This window comes from Cuculus canorus, chromosome 9 (assembly GCF_017976375.1).
Source record: "Cuculus canorus isolate bCucCan1 chromosome 9, bCucCan1.pri, whole genome shotgun sequence".
Taxonomy (NCBI): domain Eukaryota; kingdom Metazoa; phylum Chordata; class Aves; order Cuculiformes; family Cuculidae; genus Cuculus; species Cuculus canorus.
Genome location: NC_071409.1, coordinates 19,985,173 through 20,004,928, shown reverse-complemented (window position 1 = coordinate 20,004,928; position 19,756 = coordinate 19,985,173). Strand labels below are relative to the sequence as shown.

At 39.6% G+C, this 19,756-nt stretch overlaps 1 protein-coding gene across 2 annotated transcripts in view; it reads left to right on the top strand.

Annotated features, from left to right (window-relative positions):
* FNDC3B (fibronectin type III domain containing 3B) overlaps nt 1-19,756 on the top strand; it is a 198,013-nt gene that overhangs the window by 99,406 nt on the left and 78,851 nt on the right. For both annotated transcript variants that reach the window (XM_054074615.1, XM_054074617.1), the window contains exons 5-6: nt 3,371-3,614; nt 6,055-6,348. In XM_054074615.1, coding sequence (XP_053930590.1) covers nt 3,371-3,614; nt 6,055-6,348 — 538 coding nt within the window. The remainder of the gene's footprint in view (nt 1-3,370; nt 3,615-6,054; nt 6,349-19,756) is intronic.

Sequence of the window (19,756 nt, the reverse complement as noted above, 5' to 3'; positions counted from 1 at the left end):
TCACAAAATATAGGTACATTTAACCTATGCAAAAATAACATGCCTGTCTTTCCAAGAGGTGTAATATTAAAATTCAAGAGGAAAAAAGAGGAGAACATGTAGTAGTGATATGTGAATTACCTCTAGTTAGATGGCACTTTCATTGTTATGGTGATATCTTTAATATATAGCAACGCATAAAATGGTTTTCTCAAAATGGTACAAGTGGCGAGGGAGGCAGTTTTATTGTGTATGAATAACGTTTGTCCAGATTGTCCTGGAAAATCATCTGTCTACCTCGCTTAGCAATTAAGTTCCCTAAAATATGGAAAAAACCCACACAGAACTATGCTATAAAAATATTGTTATTGAGGTGACATGCCAATTAGACCAACAAGCACAAAAAATAACAGCAAAGACAATTTACCTAGTAACGATTTGAAAAACACAGAATAATGGAAATTTAGCTCCAGGTGTCAAATGACCAGAGATATTTGTTTTCTGTAAATATAAACTGCTAAAATTAGTAATAGCAATTGCTTCTCATATTCCATTTGCATCTAGAGATTTCAACAGGGATTAAGGTTTTATTGGTTCTGGGTGCTGTACTAGAGACAGTTTAGCAGAGCGTGTGTTTCATGATGAATATATGATTTTCATGACAAGCAGTTGTAAACATACACAAACAATTGCGGATTTCTTCTTTAAATGGCAAAGTTTAACCCCTCTGTGAAGTTGTTATTTAGATTAATGGATCAAAACTAGTTTTCTGTCTTTAATGAACTGAAATTGCAGTGGTCCCAGAGTGGCACTACTACAGTTAACCCACTGCAAGTTTTAGAAATCAAGAGGTTATCTACAGTCTTAAACCATGCTGGTTTTATAGCTGTCTAATGCATATAATACACTGGATTACAACTTTTATGATCTGTTAAGGATAGAATAGCGTATTTCAAGATTGTATGTAGAGCTTCATAAATTTACATACATATCTATAATTACTCATTTGGGGAGGAAATGTCCTGTAGGGTAGGGAACTATAGTATTTTTTGCATGGTCAGCTGTGTTTCTGTGTTGAGTTGGAACATGTGGACATGAGGTAACAAGAATGCTGTCAGCATTCGTGGCCTGCGACAAAATAGATAAAATATATTGCTATTAGGGTCTTAGCTTTTTGATGAAAGGCTGCTTTATTCCCTGATCTCTGGCTTTTCTGTCTACTACTGCTGGTATTTTATAGTTTCATCTGGCAGGATAATTTCATCAAAAGGTTTTTGAAGGAACTCTGAGCTTTCCTCCCAGCTTTCTAAAAGATAGTTCAGGAAGATAAATCCTAATAATTTTAAATACAGGTTTACATTGTGTGCTGCTACAGAGAATGAGCTTTCTGTCTAAATCTGTTCTTTAGCATATTGCTCTCACACTAGGGCACAAAACACACATATAGTCTGGTCCTGATGCACAGATAAGAGCTTATATCCACCTGGAAGACTAAAGTTGTCTTTGAGGCTTGGACTAGGTAAACTTTTCACATCAACATGTAGGAACTTGCTGTCTCAAATTAGAGCATGATCCAAGTCTAAGGGAGCTAAGAACATTTCTGTGCACAGTCCTAAATAAATAGTTCCGTTAATCAGATATATACTAATAGAAAAGGATTTTCCTCTTGTGCAGGTTTTGGAGTACAGGTTCTGGACTTGGTGCCAGGATAAGAGATGCTGTGGAGATCAAGTAGAACCAGTAGTAGAGATGGGAGGCGTGAAAATACCTCAGTTACACCCTTGTGATAGTCTAAACCTCTGAGGTTCAGCCACCTTTGCAGTCTTTGACTTTAGGATCAAGTATGTTAAGCTAAACAATTCCTCTGCTGGTTACTCAGCATAGCAAGCAATGCATTTTTTTATGAATTACAAGTAAATGGATTAACTTTCTATAAATAATTTTTGCTTAGAGAATTTTTGCGCGGAAATTGTCCATGGCCTGTAGCTAGCAGGTGTAAATTCATGTAACTTTAGCATACACATGGCCTAAGGAAGGAATTGGGTCAGCTAGTACTAGTTAAATTCTACCCAGTGTTAACTGGTTCAGCTGATGCCTACGGCTTTGGGCATCGCCCCTTAGACAAGGCTTGTCCTTCTGCACCAGAGTCAGCAGACTGAAGTGTGCCCATACCATGTGCTTTGCTTCAGGGTGTATCACCATAAATAATTTTGCTTTGTGGTTTAGGCTAAGACACTCGACGTGCTGAGAGTTGTTGGAGTGTGGGGATCCATAGCAGAGTCTCTTCTGCTGATGCTGCTGTGGGGGATAGATAATGTTGGTGGCAATCAGCTGAGAGTGATGGCATCCTATGGCAGGTGCCTTTGATGCACGTTCACTTATCTCGTGCAACACAGTCATCACATACATTATACCATCCCTGTGTGTCATCAGTCAGTTTAGAAAAAATTAGTTTTTTAACAGGTTGTTTGTTGTATGAAACTATGTTATGCTTCCTTCTTACTTTTCTTCCTTATACGTATCAACGTACAGAATCAAACGGATAGTAGTTGTTGTTACGTGGTTGTATATTTAAATTCCAGAAATGGCAGAAGTTTTTTGAATGAGCCTCCACAAAAGCTTGGCTCTTAACTCTGGATTGAAATTTGGCTGGTTGACTGTTCACTAGAAACATAGCTCTGGAAAAATTATAAGCTCAAAAACTTTTTTCAGCTTAAGCATATTTCCACCTTCTTATGTCTTTTCTTGGCGTGCTTTGAGTATGGCATTTGGGGCCAAGTTATGTATATTCCAGAGCTGATTTGCACGGACATATAGACCAGCTTTGTAGCAGAAAAACCCTTCTGCCCTGTGATTTGTCTTGAACAGATACCTGTTGTGAACAGAGCAATTCTTTTGAAACCGTGTGTCAACACAGCGGGTTCCTGCAGAGTACATGTGTCTGTGCACACAGTTAACCTCTCTGCAATAGTGGTGCCAGCTACTTCCCAGGATTACTAACTCTGTACTCGCTCACAGTGTTGTCAGAATCAGTGGTAGTAATGTTATGTGCAGAAGGTAAGGCTGGTCCCAATGAGTACTCTTATTCTGGTGCTTTGTGTTCCTTTTTCAATTGTTTTACTCCCTAAATACAGGTTATTTTGTTCTGTCTCTTACCCACATAGTTATCATGAGCAGCAGTAATTCTCCCAGTGATTATCTGAGTCTCCAGCAAAAGCCACATGACCACTATGATTACTTCTGCTGCTATTAATTTTAGAAATATGTTCAAGAATAAACCTAAGGACCAACCATTTGCTGATGGGAGAACAAACAGTAAACAATGCTATTTTCAAAATATGTTTGATTCAGATACTGCATAATATGCTCATTTCCCTGCCTTCCCTTCCAGGTGATAGAAGACAACACCGGCGTTCGGAGGGTGGTGGTTACCCCCCAGTCTCCAGAGTGTTATCCTCCTAGCTATCCTTCGGCCATCTCTCCGACCCATCACTTACCTCCGTACCTGACACACCACCCCCATTTTATTCACAACTCTCATACAGCTTTTTATCCTCCTGTCACTGGACCTGGGGACATGCCACCACAGTTTTTCCCACAGCATCATCTTCCCCCTACAATATATGGAGAACAAGGTGAGCTGGAAGGCAGTTACGGGTATTCACACCTGTGTTCAGCAAGTTTTCAGGACTTTGTGAAACCAAGAGTGGAAGTTAATTGGAGAACTTGCGGAGTGGTTTTGCCCATATGGATGGATCCCCCTTCTTTAATGTCCAGAGCAGGAAAGTGTTGGGAGATATAGCCATCCAGAGTGCAGCAATGCAGGACAACCCTCTGTCGCAACACCAAGTTGCAAATACAAAACCAGTTTTTACTTAAAATATCTTGTCTCGTGCTCCAAGCTAGGGACATGAGTCATGTTGATTGTTCTTGCTGTGTCACAATGTGGCATTGTACAAAAAAACGAGGCCAAATGTATCAGTCCTGGCTTGGGAATGAGGATGGATATAGAGAGCAGGATCTGAGAATGACTTGCCACAGTCATTTCCAGTGGGAAAAGCTGAATACAGCTTCCTGTTGGTTGTAATGTGCCTTCTGCCCCCCAGCTGTGGTTTTCCAAGAAATAACAGGCATTTTCTGTTTGTTATTCTGGTTGAGAGTGTGCAGTAAGTCACTGAAACACATTGCCTGATACCAAAGGGTAGCATGGCAACTCTAATCAGGCCATGAGTAAATAATTGCAAGAAAAGGAGTGAAAGGGGCATATTTCTGTCTGAATTATGCCCTGTTGTGTCTCTTCCGCCCTAGAGATAAGTGTATGTGATCTGGAAGAAGGCGTTAACCAAAGAAGTAATTGGCAAAGCCACTTGAGTTGTTTAACGAGGAAATTGGTGCAGGATTACTGATTACTGCTGCACTACCTGGAGTTAAACCCTTTGTAAAGAACACGTTTAAGCCGTATCTCCAAAAGGGAGAATCTGCTGGAGTGGGAAGGAAGAGGCAGAAACAGAGAGACTAGGAAAGTATCCATTGAAGTTTCAGTTGACCAACAGACCACGTTTTGTAGTGAGGAATGGACCCACGCAGCTGATATTTAACTTCATTATATTGGGGGGGAAGAAGTGGGAAGCTCAGGAAACTGATAGGACTGTGCAGCCAGCCAGATACATAACAGAGGGACTTTTCCCTTCGAAAAGGAGTAGGATGATCTACCAGATTGCTTGACCAAGTCTTGCAAGCAAACATGATAGTGTGCAAAGTGAACATAGAGCTGCTAGTAGATGTTGAATATTTCTGTAGCCTGGAGATACTAAGAAGTTGATTCAACTTTAAAATGGAAAAAGAAAGAAATCATTGGTTCTTTTATTGGAATGCCCTATGCATGTAACACTGAAATAACTGAGTTGGTGAATATTGTACTGATGAATATTAATCCACCATTTCCCATTTACTATACAATGCCTTATACTTTTTTTTAAAAAATGCATTTATTTGTTGTATGCTGTTTAGGCAGCTTGTGGCTTCAAAAATACAAATAGAGTCATGTAGCTAGATCAGGAAAGGTGAAGGCCAAGATGCACTGAGATAGCAAAGAAAGAATATGTAACTAGTTGAAACAACTTGAAAAATTATAGTGTATATAGGCAACAATCTTAGCTTTAAAAAGAAGCTTCTGTTGGTTGGATAGGGGTGCTTGTTTGCTTCAGAAGTTTGTACAGTGACTTTCGAATGGATGTAGGAAAAAATATGAAGACTATATTGAGTATTAATTATTTTGCTAACAAGGCAAATCTATTGTTTCGGGTATTAATTTGTTCAAGATTCAGACTCAAAGTGGAATGCAGAAAGGAGAATTAAGCTATAGAAAAAAGTAGAAAATATTCTGATTCTTGTGAGCTGACTTGCCTTAGAATAGATAGAGATGGCGATGGTGATCCTTGGAGTGAGGGAACTGTATTTAATGAAGTCTATCTGAAGTGTACACTTCATACAAATATATGACATTTCTAAAGCTTTTTTTAGATAGTTTTACTTACCCAAAGATTCCACTTCATACTGCACTGTCTCCTTAGGCAGGTATTGCTGACATGATTGTATAGTCTATTTATACTGGGAAATTAAATTTCATGTAATCAGTGGTAGCAGCTTGAAACCAGGGCACATCAGCTTATTCTGTCCAGTCAGGCCCTGGGGAAGAAGCTGCTAAATTGCTGTGAACTTTTAAATGTTTTTTTCCTAAATATCAGTCTCCTTGGAGTTTTCCTTGGAATTTATGTCCTCAAAACACAGAGGCTGAAAAGAAAGGGGAAACTGTTGCCCTAATTGATGTATTTCACTTGTTCATATGTGCTCATCCAATGAGTTATAAGATTTCAAAGAACAAATGAGCATACTTAATATGATACAAAAAAATGATCAGTCCTGCAGAAAAAAACCTTGTGATTATTTTCATAAAATCCATCACCAGGAAAATCTGGTGTTTTATTTTTAGAGATGACAAGGTGTTTGTATTTCTGAAAAAAAAAAAAATATGATTTTGTTTTGAGTTAATGTGGGTGAATTTTTCCATTTCAGAAATCATACCACTATATGGAATGTCCAGCTATATTACAAGGGAAGATCAGTACAGCAAACCACAGCACAAAAAGCTCAAAGACAGGCAGATTGATCGCCAAAACCGTCTGAATAGTCCTCCTTCATCCATCTACAAAAGCCATATAGGCAGTTGTGCAACTGTATATAATGGTTATGCAAAGAGCCACAATGGAGCAAGCAGCGGAGGAGGCGGCGGTGGAGGGGCTCCAGCAGTAAAGAAACCGGAGCGCAGAGCAAGAAGCAGCCCAAAGTCAAATGAACAAGACCCACATGGTAAAGACAGTTTTATTTATTTTTAATTCCTTTTTATTGCACCTTTCTGGCTTACCACTGCTTGTATATGGATCTAGTAACTATGCCAAAAAACACTACCACCCACACATAAAGACAGTGTTAATACAGTGTGAACTCAAATATATATGTTGAGCTTGCTATACCATATTTGTTTTGTAAGATGAACCAGTTGCTTCCCTGTTTTTCCTGACTACTCTTTTGTAGATGCAGCATCATTCCCTTTTTGTCTGTTGGAAGCAGAAATGTGTTTGATGGGCAAATTCTTGGTTTTATTTTGTTTTTCATACAGGGATCTTGTCAATTCACAAAAATCCTTATGGACAATTGAGTTATAACCAAAACCTGTCTACTAGGTACCACTACTTTGCATCTCCTAGGTAAATGTAGCAAACTTATTAGAAAGTTTAGAAACTGTAGCTGAAAACACATTTGTTTATGTGAAAGTTAAATAGAAATATGATTACTTTAAACAGAAGAAACTTAAGAAGAAATTGCCCAATCTTAGCCATGGAAATTAGTGGTCAAATAAATCTTGCTACTTTTGAAATAATTATCTTCAGCATTTTCAGAGGGTTATCATTTCAAAAATTGAAACTTTACAATAAAAATTCAGGTTATCCATCTGATCAAATCTTATTTATCACGTCTTTCTGCACCTAGCCATTTCTACCTAAATTCAACTAGATATATATATTTAACTAGTTACTTGTTATAATCCATTATGCCTTTCAGACTTTTTCATCTCTGCCTCTTTGCCTACTTCTACAGCTGCAACTGACTAAATGAGTGTGTAGGTACTAAGCAAGCTTACACCTGGCATGTCTAGCGTATTTATAACGTAGTGCACTTTGAAATATCTCAAGTGAACTTATGCATACCACATAGCTTTTTCCATTGTCTATGCATTGTGTATGTTTATTTGGCTGTGTACTTCTACTTGTGAGATATAACTAAAATAAATACTCATGAAAAGTAGCTTAATCAATAGCTAAATGGGGAAAAAAGTGCTGCTGACATGGCAAGGAATGATTTGCAGCTGTGCCTCAAGGAATTTAGAATTAGCCAGGAGCTGTATTTTGAAATACTTTAACCCAAGAAAATGTATTGCCTCATTAGACTTCCTAATTATTTCTTGTCAATCAGCTTATACAATGTTTATTATTCTTATTAATGTTTGTTTGTTTGTTTATTTATTTTACTCTAGTCTTTGGTGGTATACATGAGATATGTGGAAGCACTTACATGAAAGACCTGGAATAAAGTATAGGCATAACAGCTAAACTGCAATATCACTTCAGTGGGTATTGAGTCAGCCTGGATGATAATTTTGAAAAATAATCTAGATTTAACCAAAAAATATCTAGTTTAAGGGTTTCCTGCAATCCTTGTTTTGGTCTAATTTGTTTTCTGTTCTCCAGCAGAAGATTGTGAGCGCTTTTAAAATGCCAAGAAAACCAATCAAGTCAGGGCTATGGCAAATCCAGCCTGGCAGCCAGAGAGCATCTTAAAACTGAGAACAGCAAATAGTGGAGTCCCCCAGACTGTGAAAAAGTCCATAACAGGAGACCATGCAAATAAGCATCAATTGTCCCACCCTCCTGATTAATCCAACTCAATGGTGTTTAAAATTGAGTTCTGCATGTGGAGGTGGCAGCCCAGGAGTCCCTGACAGACTACTCTGCAGCGAAGTCCACAGTCAAAGTAGGAATAGGAGTAATTTCTTCATATTAAAACTAAAATAATAAAAAAACCCTCCCCACTTTGGACTCAAATGTGAGGTTTTTAACATCAAAGTCTATTGTTACAGCTCTACATGTATACCTATACACAGATTTCTGCAGAAAGTTTGTCACAGAGGTTTTCTAATGGCTCCCACCAAACATTGCCCTAAAATAAATTACCATGTGATATTTATGAGCTTCTAAGCATGTCTGCTGCTTTGTATTTGCCTTCTCTGTTTCTTCTTGAATTATTGGGGATTTATTTATTGATACCTGACTACCATGGCCATACAGCTGATAATTTTAGTTCATGCTGCTAAGATGACAGTGTGTTTAGAATAGCCAAGAAAAAGAACACGTTAGAAGCAGCAAAACTGTTTAAACTTACACACTTTGTGGGTGTGTAAGCCTTCTAATAGTTAAAAATTTAATGGTGCTGTGTGGCTGCTTCCAGAATTGCAGAACACTCTGGAAAAATGATTATATATGTGTATATATATAAATATGTAGAGAGTAAGTCTTTATTTAGAAAACCACTTGGCCAAAAAACTCTCTTAAGAGGCAAGTAGGAATGTATGAATTTAGAGTAAAAGTTAGGGTAAGGTAAAGGAGAGCTGAAGGTCATAGAGATTTGTTTGCATTAACTTCTTAATTAATATTAATTAATGGGGTTTATAGCACATCATTTTGCATCTGGTTGGAGTTGTGTGTTTGTGGTATGGTAGCTGGCATGATTGGTTTGGGTGTTCAGATGTCAGAGCAATCCAACGAGCCATCTCCTGACAAGCTCCTGCCACTGAAACAGTTGTTCTGCCACACTCCTGCCAGGGAGTGAGGCTTTTGGAGCCCTGTATGTGGCTGGAGGAGACACTTGCACATCCTAAATGCTGGTTGCCACAGAAAACACTGTGCATCAGTGTGTAGTATGATGTAGCGATTGCTTTCCTTAGGACTAGGGTTTTCAGAAGCGAAGCATTGGTCCATATTTGGGAGCTGCCTCAGTGCTGGGAGTGTGGGTCAGAGCTTGCTGGCAGGCAGCCTCTTGCCCTGCCCTGGGTACGTGCTGGCAGTCTGGGCATTTCTGTTCTTGGATCTACTACCCCTGTGTTTAAGTAAATGCTGGTCCTGCTGCTTCATTCTTGGTAGTAATTTCTTGAAGAAGTGTGTTGCTCCTTACCGAGCACCTCCAAGCAATCTCTGCTATGACTACACTGAGGTTGTTACAGAGTACTGGAAGAATAATACTGAAGAAACTCTTCATTGCACAATGCAAAGACAGCTCTACATTTTTACTTGAAAATGAATTACACAGATCATGGGACATGAGGTAATTAAGTTAACAGTGTACTTTTCCATCAAGATGTACTCTAGTTGTGTATATTGTACCCGTGACACTTAAGTGAGCACTCAAGGGAAGTTGTGCCTAGTGTAAATGACTTACTGTCTCCTCACAATATTGAAAGAACCAGAGGCTTCCCAAAAAGCTGATTCAATACTGGTGGAAGAAGTGGGGTTATAGTGCCGTCAATACTACTAAAGCAAAGTAAGTGAATAACTCTGGAGTACTTTTGGTTCAGTCACCTCTTCAGTTGTGGACCCAGCAAGTGCTCCTCTGCCACTCTGTACTCTATACAACATGATACTACATTAAAAATATGTTGATACTTCTGTTATGCATCCTTATCCAGTACTGTAGCATCAGGACCTCTTTTTTAGTAGGGAAGTTGCAGTTTCAGATTGGGATTTAAGAGCATTTCCTCTTGGCTTTTCTATTGACAGCATTATGCCTTTACATTGAGAGGTGCACTTGTAAATAAACATTTCTAGTTTTGATGGATGCTGGAAATATGCCATTTTAGGGGGAAAAATAAGAGAAAATGGTGGTTTATAATTGTCTGAAAAGTTTTTGTGGTAGAATGAGTGCTGTGTTGTATGGGCATAAGGCTTGGACGTATGTTGCAGGGATTCAGATTTAAAATCCACACTAGCTTTTTGCAGAGCTGTTTTAAGAACTGAATGGGAGCAAAAGGAGCAAAATTGGTTGCTTGGGATTTTTTTTTTTCTTTGTATGAAGGAGCCTTAGCGTGTTAAAAAGAGCTATAAGCGGAAATCCTGTCCCATTCATGCTGTCCTTTACGAATTTTGGTCTGAGTCACTTCCTTCTTGGACTCTCAGTGGTTCACTTCTTGGTTATGTAGTGATCTGGTACTTTGAGGAGTTTTGTGTGTGACTGAGAATACTGTGGGAATGTAAGCAGTTTTGAGCATTCTTACAATGCTTTTGCCAATTTGCTAATAAAACATCTTTTTTTTTTTTTCCCTTCAAATCAGATAAAATCTTTTTATCTTCATAGAAGTTTGACGAACCTAAGATAGCCAAACCTAAACCACTTCAAATGGGTATAAGTAGAAAATGAGATTATGTGCGCCCTGTCCAGGAGCTGGGTGGGTGCTGGAAACTGGGTGCCAGAATAAACAGACTTGGCCTGGGCAAGGAAGGCAGAAACTCCTGGAGGGGCTTGCATGCATCTTTATGGAAACATTCCGTAAGGAATGGGTTTTTTTGTGGTGATTTGAGAAGATTTGGCCTTACTGGGTGAGAGTAGGGGCCCACCTAGCCCTGTGGGCTTTGTTCAGCAGTTCTTATGGAGATGCTGCTGGAGGAGAGCCTGCGAGGCTAGCCCTGTCCTGTGCCCTGGTCCCTGTTCTTCTGCCATCACCCAGACCTGCCAGGCACGACAGAGAGTTTAGTCCTGCCTAGTCCTTCAGGTACTCACTTGTTGTCCTGTTTAACTTGTCTGTTTTCGACTTACTTTTCAGCGGCCCAGAGTGAGTAATGTTGAATGTGTCCACTTCACTTCTCTGAGCAGCTGTCGTGCGCTGTGTGGAGAAGAGAGAGCGGACCACTGGTGTTATTTAATAGTTTGAAGAGTTGTTGTAGGCTATACATAGATCATAAACTTTTGTAGTACGTCATCATGTGTACAGCTCAAATGTGTAAAACTCAAAGATATTGCTTTCCTGGTTTTGTAAATTTGATTTTGTGCATTGAAGCAGCCTTCAGGTGTTCTCAGAGGTGAAAACCATTGCCTAAGACAGTTCATACTCCTGCCTGTACTGCTGATGGATGTTTCTTAGGAGATGTGGTTAGCTCTGTGTGCTGATTTCATTGAAGTGAGTGTCAGGAGCATGTGAAAAATGGGCTTAGCTAGAGAACATTGTCACTGTGGTGGTTTTACTTTGGAATTATTTTAAAAGTACTGAACTCGGCAAAGCAGAAGTTCTGCAATGAAGAGGTAAAGTTGACCGGTGTGGCTGGCCTGGGCTAATGCTAGCAAGCACTAGTGCCAGCGAGTATCCGTGAGCTGCGTGGGATACGCTCTGCAAGCTGTTAGTACAGGGTGCGGAGTGAATGATGATATATGAAAAAATAGAGCTGATGCTTTCTTGATACAGCCCTACCCTGTTCTCTCACTTCTTTAGAACGTTTTAATATACTTAAAAAAATTGGGGTTTTTTTCTTGTTTTTGTGGTGTTTTTTTAATTGCATCAAGTTTGTTTTTTTTTTTAATCTGGAGCATATGAATTAAAGGGAAATTGAGGGAGCTGTGATTCAACACATACAGGAACCAGACGAAATTCCTCTACTTACTCATTCTAGATCCTGTCAATTCTTTTCTATTTTGGTCCTGAATCTGTTTTGTAAGTTTATTGGACCGTATATGCATCTGTACCTGTATATTCTATAGATTTAAAAGCTTAAAAGAGTAGTTTCGTAAGTTTTGGTCTATGTAAGCACAGAGGCTGGGGAGCACTAAGGCAATATATTGAACTTCTGTGTTCTTGTAGCCAGGAACGGATGATTTGGTACACAGTATAAAGACTTCTGTTATACCAGTGTAGAAATGTTCTGCAGAAAAAGAATTCTTATAAATGGTTGTATTGCTGACATATCAAATACCTGTATGTAAATGCAGCTTTCCTGGTTTCCCTAATTGTATTTGTTTCTATAAAATACACTAAAAAAAAAAAAAAATCTATAAAATACTCTAAAATGCACTGTTTCTATACAATACTCTAATAATAAATTTAACAAGATTGTCTCCTAAAGACAACACATAAAATTAGTAACAGGTTAAAAAACACTCTGAAGACTAAAATACATCTGTCAGGATATGTGATTTTTAGTGTTATACTAAGTAATGAAATGTGAAACATAATATTTACTGGAAACAGACATATGTTGAATCTTGTGAGTACAGATCTGCATCACATATGAAATCTGAACAGCATTACCGTTCCTACTGCATTTTAATAGCTTTAGCAAATAACACTACTTGGCTGAGTTGCTTAGACTTACATATAATTAGAAATATATATTGTGTATTGTGTGCATGCTGTTTCTTTAAGTTTTAATAAGTGAGAGGAAATGGGATGCGTTAATTAGCACACCAGTCTGAACTTGAGAAACCACAGTTAATTTGTGACACCAGGGAGTTTCCAGTGTGATATTCTCATGCCTTGACCTTATCTCTCACATCATGACCAAGCTTGTGTGCTTGTTTGTTTCTATTTGGAAATACGCCTACTTCTTAAAAATTCTTATCTTTTGCCATTTCTCTAGAGTAATGGGTTATGAAATAGTTCATCCAGGCAGGAAACAAAATGGTTACGAATTTCGGATACTTCTGATGTTAACATGTCGAGAATACACCTTTGTGTGTCAGAGTGAACTCCACTAGCTGGGCCACACAGATTCTTTAGCAAAGAGTATTTTCCCTAATAGTCACATAAAGTAACCACTTAAGCAAGCTTTATATAGGCTGATGAATATATTGGAAACATATTGACAGTATGCAGAGTTCAAGCAAAGTACATTCCCAAGTTCATGTTAATCTATGTATGCAAGAATTTATTCAGGCTTAACTTATGTCTTTTCTTTAGCAAAAGGAATTGCTAAGATATATATGCAGCATCACCAGGGAAGACACTGTGTTAGCAACAGAAACAAACTTCCCTTCCTCTCCTGTCTTGAAACTTGACTTGTATCGTGGGGCTTTGATGGGGAAAGGTAAAAGCTAAATATCATGAGCAGACCGGTTATACTGAAAAGCAAATCCAAGCCCAGTGCTAATGTACTCCCTCTGTCAGCATTGCTTTGCCCAATTCTAAACCCAGCAGTGTTCTGCTTTGAGCTGCCTGTGGGTAGTCCCTTCCTGCACAGCTTTTTTCTGGATGTCTGCTGTGTGGGGGGAAAAAGGGAATTCACAAGCCTATGAACATTTGTCTGCGTACAAAATGTTTGGAATGTGGAGGTATTTTCCCTACTGTATTGATAGTGCAGAAGCAAAAACAAAGTTTATGGGAAGCCTGATTACCATGGCAGTCCTGCCTTGTTTCACACATAGGGCAGGGAAAAAGGAGAGATTCATGCTCTATTTTTATGCGCTTATCTTGAAGGACTAAAGAACCAGCTTCATAAGTTAGGCACCAGAAGTTGTTGATAAGAGATTCTCTTCATCAATTGATTGGGTGCATCGCCTTCGAATTTAATTGCACAATATTCTCCCATCTTCAAAGTCAACTGCTTTTAAAGGTGAACATAAATCTGTCAAACTTTGTTTCATCCAGACTTTTTCGTAACTGGAAATGCAGACAAAACATCAGAGTAGCTGTGGCTATGTGTTTATAAGCTGCCCTGAGAGCTGGTCTCCGGAGCATCCATGGCTCTGAGGCACAAATGGAGCCGAATGGGTGACCACAATTCTTGCTGTGGTTTTCAGTCTCTTCACAGGAGCTCAGACAAAATAAACTTCAACTGAAGCTCCCTACTCCTAGTTAAGTGTGATAGCTGGCTAGAAACACAACTTGGAAGTCCACCTAGGAAAGTGTAGGGCCTGTGTAGTAATGGGTTGGGAAATCTGGCTACAGGGCTCCCGTTTGACTTTATTGATGACTTCAAAATCCTTTTGATGGTGACTGGAGTTTTTCCGCAAGCCTGTTTTTCACCATCCCTGTAGACTCTATATTCTTGTTCTCATCTGCTTTCATGCCTCCCTTGTCTCATGTTGCCAGCAGGATCTCCTTGGCCGGGGGGAGCTGGATAACCTATCTGTTCCATGATTTATCAGGAAGTTGGTGCTGAATGACGTAAGGCACAACCTCTTCCCCTGGAGGATCTTCGTATTATCTCAAGAATTTGCAGCTTCTACTGAAACTGACAGTCAAATCCAGAAGACTGAAATCTGAGGCTTGTTCCTAAGAGTTTACGTTATTTATAGATACCCAAACAACAGAAAAAACATATCAAATACATTTTCATCCTGCTTAAATGCTTAGTGGTTAAATCCCTAGGCTGGAGAGAAGAGTTATACAGAGAACTCAGAGCTTCAGCGCAAGATAAACAGTATATCCTCACTAGTAAAGAGGAGATAATGTGGACCACCGACAAAGGAAGGGAACCATGTTTCCCTTATTTGGAAATATCTGGGACATTGACCCAGAAGGGAGAAGGTATTTTTAGGAAGGAGGTAGAACATTTCCTCCCTCTGGGCTATGAAAAATAAAACACCTTTAAGGCTAATAATGTAATGAACAACCCTTATTTGTATACCCAGATGTTCTGAACAATGTCTGTCTGTATATTCGTCTGGATTTGCAAAGGCGGTGAAATGGAATTTCATGTCCCACTGAAGTTAATGGGATTTGTTTACCCAGCTCTGAGGCTCTGTTACAAAAACCATTGGTTAGTGTCCCCTTTCTGAGGAAGGGTGAAATATGATTTCAAAAGTTTGAGACCTTCAGTATATTTTCTTTTCTCTGTGCATGTGGAGAACGACTTTATTTTTAGAAATGCAGGGTGATACTTTGAATATTGCAGATAGACATTCTTCTTCAATGAAGCAGCCGTTTTTATTTTCTCCAAGGTTTCTTATAAAAGATATTGTCCTGAAACTTGGGTTCAGTTTTTTGTTTATTTTTTTTTTTTCTGTAAGGAGCTGTGCTTAGAAGCAGCTGCTTTGATTTACTATGATTCATGTGACTTTTGCCTGAATTTCATCTCAGCAATGAAATCCAGATCAAGTTGAAATTCCTGTAGCTTTGTTGAAGCCTTACCAGCAAGCTGCAATCAGGTGGATATTTCTGCAAAATATTTTAAATATTCAGAAGGATTCTCAGTGACAAAACAAGTAGTGCAAATATCCAAGGTTGTATGTTGCCCTTATTCCTTACAGGACTGATGATTACACTGGCAGTCCTTCCAGCTCACTAGTGGTTAGTTGGTACAGGCATTTATAGATCAGGTTTTTTAAACACTCTTGAGTGTGCTCTTCACATCACAGGCATGGGAGGGCACTGATAACATCGCGTCAGCCTTCTACTTTTGCATTATAGGAATTCAGCACCTGATCTTTATTAAATGTTCTGTTTAATATTAATTTTAGCTCACATAGTCATAGTTCATCATTCATACTTGACTGCAAAACAATTTACACTGGGACTAGTCAAGGAAGTTGATTGTCACCTGTCATGAGGAAGATAACTTATTTCTGGGTTGATTTAAAGAGGAGAGTGTAAACTCCTCCCCATTTCTAAGCTGTGGTGCCTGGGCTGAGTGGAAAGAAAAAAGTGTTCTTTCTTTTCCTGGATTGCTATGATCTCCCCCACCACTCATTTCAATTTGATTATCTCATAGCTTTCATCTGGAAAAAGAGGTCAGTAATTTACATCAGTAACAGAAAAGCTAGCCTGGGGTTCATACAAAAAATATTGTGACTGTGCAGCCATTCACTAGGTTGACAGTGAGAAATCCCAGTGCAGTCTTTATGGAAAAGCTTCGTATTTCAAGCATTATAATTTGGGTTGATATTTTTTCCTAACAACACACTTTTCCTGCAGAATCTTAACCTCTTTTAAAAACACTCAGTAGTTTGAGTAGTGCCTAGAATCAAAGTTTCTACTTTAACATAAATATTAAGGCAAAATCAAGAACAACGAAAAGCTGACACATTTTCTGCTTTTATCCTGTTTTTAATGCAAGTTTTAGCTGCCTACTTTGCTGTAAAGGTAAATATCTCATTCTGACTTTGTTGTTGAGAGTGAAGTAGGGGGTTATCGCTGAAGCCTACCGTCCCAAAGCACTTTTCATTGCCTACTATGAAATCTAAAGAAGACGTTTCTCCTTTAATACTGCTTTAATTCACGGGAGGTTGAGGAGTTACTTGTGATTATTTTCTTAAAAGATGCTTAGGCTGTAATGGGCAACCATATGCCTCTGCACTGGAGAAGTGCTCTGCGGCCTTCATATTGTTGTAGCAAACTTGGTGGCTTTACAAGGTTCATTGCCAAAGAAGTTGTTAACTTTGGCTGAGGAGCTCTGTTTAATCCCAACCAAGTTTGGAGCTCCTATGGGGAGTCTGTTTCAGCTGTGCTGTCTGATTGTTTTCCTGTGCAGATATGCAGTTTTGCAGGTTATTTTGCTAGTTTTGTGTTTGATCAGGAAAATGCTATTATTGTGTGTAACGGGCACATTATCAAAGGCTTTTATTGGCTGATTTTCATATGCTTGTATTTTTGAAGGTCTTTTGAAAAAGTAAGTTTTATTTTGGGTTCAGTACTGCTGCCATTGTCCCCCTGCAGTGGAGACAGCATTTCAAAGTAAAATATTTCCTGATTGGCACAGGGCAGCAATCACAGGATTTAAAACCCTAGAATGGTGACCCTGGAGACTTGTCAAAACCTATATGTGATAGGGACTGTGCCTCCCAACTCAGTTCTTAGAGGATGCAGGAATCTTCTCTGCCATGGGAGAACCTGCTTGCTGTCTCAGCAGGGAGGGCAGACAGTGGTAGAGACATGCCTATGCTATCCACTGCTTCTCAAGCTGGTGGTGGGATACGACACAGCATCGGTGACCAGGCTGGGAAGAGAGGACAGTAATTTTTGTTGCTCTCAAACTTGTGCTATTCATGAGTGTAAAGAGGAGTTGCGAGACTGCTTTTACTCTTTGCATTTGTGGGGCTCAGGCTGGCAGCCGAGAGTCAGTTGCCATGATTGAAGGGAGCCTTTTGTTTCTGAGAGGAAATCTTGCTTCTGTAAATGCCAGATAATGTCATTTCACAGCTGGCATCAGCCATCCTTTTAAGTCGCTATTGAGGCCTTTCACATTTTAAGGAGCGTGGGTATCTTGGCCACACAGTTATCCCTCCCCTCCTCCTCCTCCCTTGGGCTGAAGGAACTTGTGGTCTTTTATGGCCACATCACTTGTGGCAGCCCAGGGTCATAGTAATAGTAAGGTGGTGATCTTTGCCGAAGTTACGTCTCCTTTTGAATGTATGCCTGGTTCATCAGACTTGGAGGGCTGCCGGAGGCTGCTGTGCCAGGTTGTACCCTGGCTCTTGAATACTAACGAAGGCCGGACAGACAGGCAGTCACACAGGCTGAAGCGACAGGGAATGGGGAAAACTGAGAGGGGGAAAGCATGAAGCAGTACACGAATAAATGAAAGGAATTGAGAGTAAGGCAATGCCACACATCTCAACTGTTGTAGAAAACCGTGAGAAGTTTGAAGAACTTTGTTGTATTTAGGAAGTTTAGGGTTTGGCAGAGTTTGTAGCGGGAATGTAATATCAGGTTTTTACCTGGAAAGTGGGAGTCAGGAGCTCCAGGAAAATCTTCGGAGGGCATTTCAGTCTCCTTGTTAAACCAAAAAAATTTCTTCTTGTTAGACGTGAAAGGCATTAATGACAACAGCAGGTAGGCAGCTTATAAACTAGAAGAATAGGTAGAAAAGAATGTTTTGGAAAGGTGTATCAAATACAAATACATGTAGCTGCTGTAAGTCCAAATCAGAAACAACAGAGAACAGGAAAAAGTCAAGGAAGCCAAGAGGAGAGGTAGTGCTTGTTTAAAACAAATAACCCCACATTATTACAGTTCTCTCAGCAGTCTTTAGGCACCTTCCTGTGCCTTAAGCAAAGTGGAGGAAGGGACAGTGATTGATTAAAATCATTCCTTAATTGGAAAGAAATTGCGCATTTTTTTTATTTTTAACCATTTACTTCAGTCTTCAGTACTGCACTTGGTGAACTGCCGTGGGTTAAGGGACAGCAATACCTAATGCTTACGTCAAAGGGACAAGACTAGAGAAGGAAAACTTACTTCCAAAGTCTGTCTATATGATGTGACTCATGGCATTGAGCTCCTGTGCTTTCTGGGGCAAACTCAGCATGCAGCCTATGGAGCAGTGCTGTGTGCCCTCCTGGACCAAAAGGTGGACCTGCTGTATCTCTGGAACGAGAAGAGCTTTAGACCAAGCTTGAGAGCATCAATACTTTTAGCTGCGAAGATTAAACGTTTTTAATATCTGTCACGCATAGGAGGGTTTGCCAGAATGAGGAGGCTTTCCCACATGGCGTATCTCCACCTGTCTCGCACACATGGATGCTTGCCTGCCTACTCAAACAGGAGTTTTGCCTATGCCAACACAATTTAGAAAAGCGCTTTGAAACAGCAGCCTGTAGCATTGAAATTATGCTAATAAAAATCAAGAGAATTTGAAATAGTTACTCTTGGTTAGCTACTTCTATATGAATCAGCTGTGCTGGTTTTAAAAGCACGCTTGACGAAAGGACAGAGGGATGGCCACTGCCTGTGGCAGCCTGCGAGTTAGCCCTTGTTTGTCTGCAAAGCTTTTGCTGTCTTCTCAAACCCACGTAGAGGCCAGCTGCTGTTATATGATAGCAAAAGGGAAGCTGCTGAAAATAAATAGGAAAAAAAATAAAAACTATGACACAGAAAATAGGCTAAAGCAAGTCAAAAATACAAAAGAGAGCACTCCAAGAAGAGGTCATGTGTGTAAGCGGTTTGTTGTTCCAGGAGATTCAGCTTGGGCTTTCTCTGTGTCTGTGGGTTATGTTGTTGTTTAATTTGGTGTTCCTTCAAAACCAGCCGGCTGCAGCCATATGCAGTGCATTGCCTCTGTTATCTTCTTTGTGAGATGTACAAAGCACTTTCTTAAGATGTAAAATGTATGTGATAGAGATGGGAGGTTGCTATATTTTACTAAGAAAGCCCTTTTCTGCCTTCTAATGGACCAACGGCGTGTTCACAGTAGGAATTCACTCAGATCTTCAGCCAATAAAGTAGGAGTTGTTTTTGCTGTCTTCCAGCGGTAGCAGCAAAGAAGCAGAGGAAAAATAAACCCAACATGTCACTTAGGCTCCATTTGTCCCTTGCATCCAGCATTTTTTTTCCCCTGTAGGATACTACTGATCTCATTTTCCTTATTCCGTCCCAAAGAAAAATATACATCAAAGCAAAACTGGGGGATAGGGAGGATTGAATGCACTTATGTTTATTTTTAAAACATATTATAGCAGCGGTGACTTTGTTCTGTCCATCCAAGTGCTTCTACAACTGCTTGATGTGAAAACATCTGATGCTTATCCATGTGCTAGCAGATATCTTTTGTTAAAGAGGGCTGGCTTGAAGCAGGAGACAAATCACTTGATGTGAATGTGCTCTCCAGGTATTTTGGAGTATCCTGCCCCATTGACAGTTGGATGCTGAAGCAGTAAAGGTAAAATTAGCAGGTTAATAGATATAGCCTGAAAATCTTTGAAACAAATGATTAAATTCATGCCTCGATTACACTGATGTTGAGGC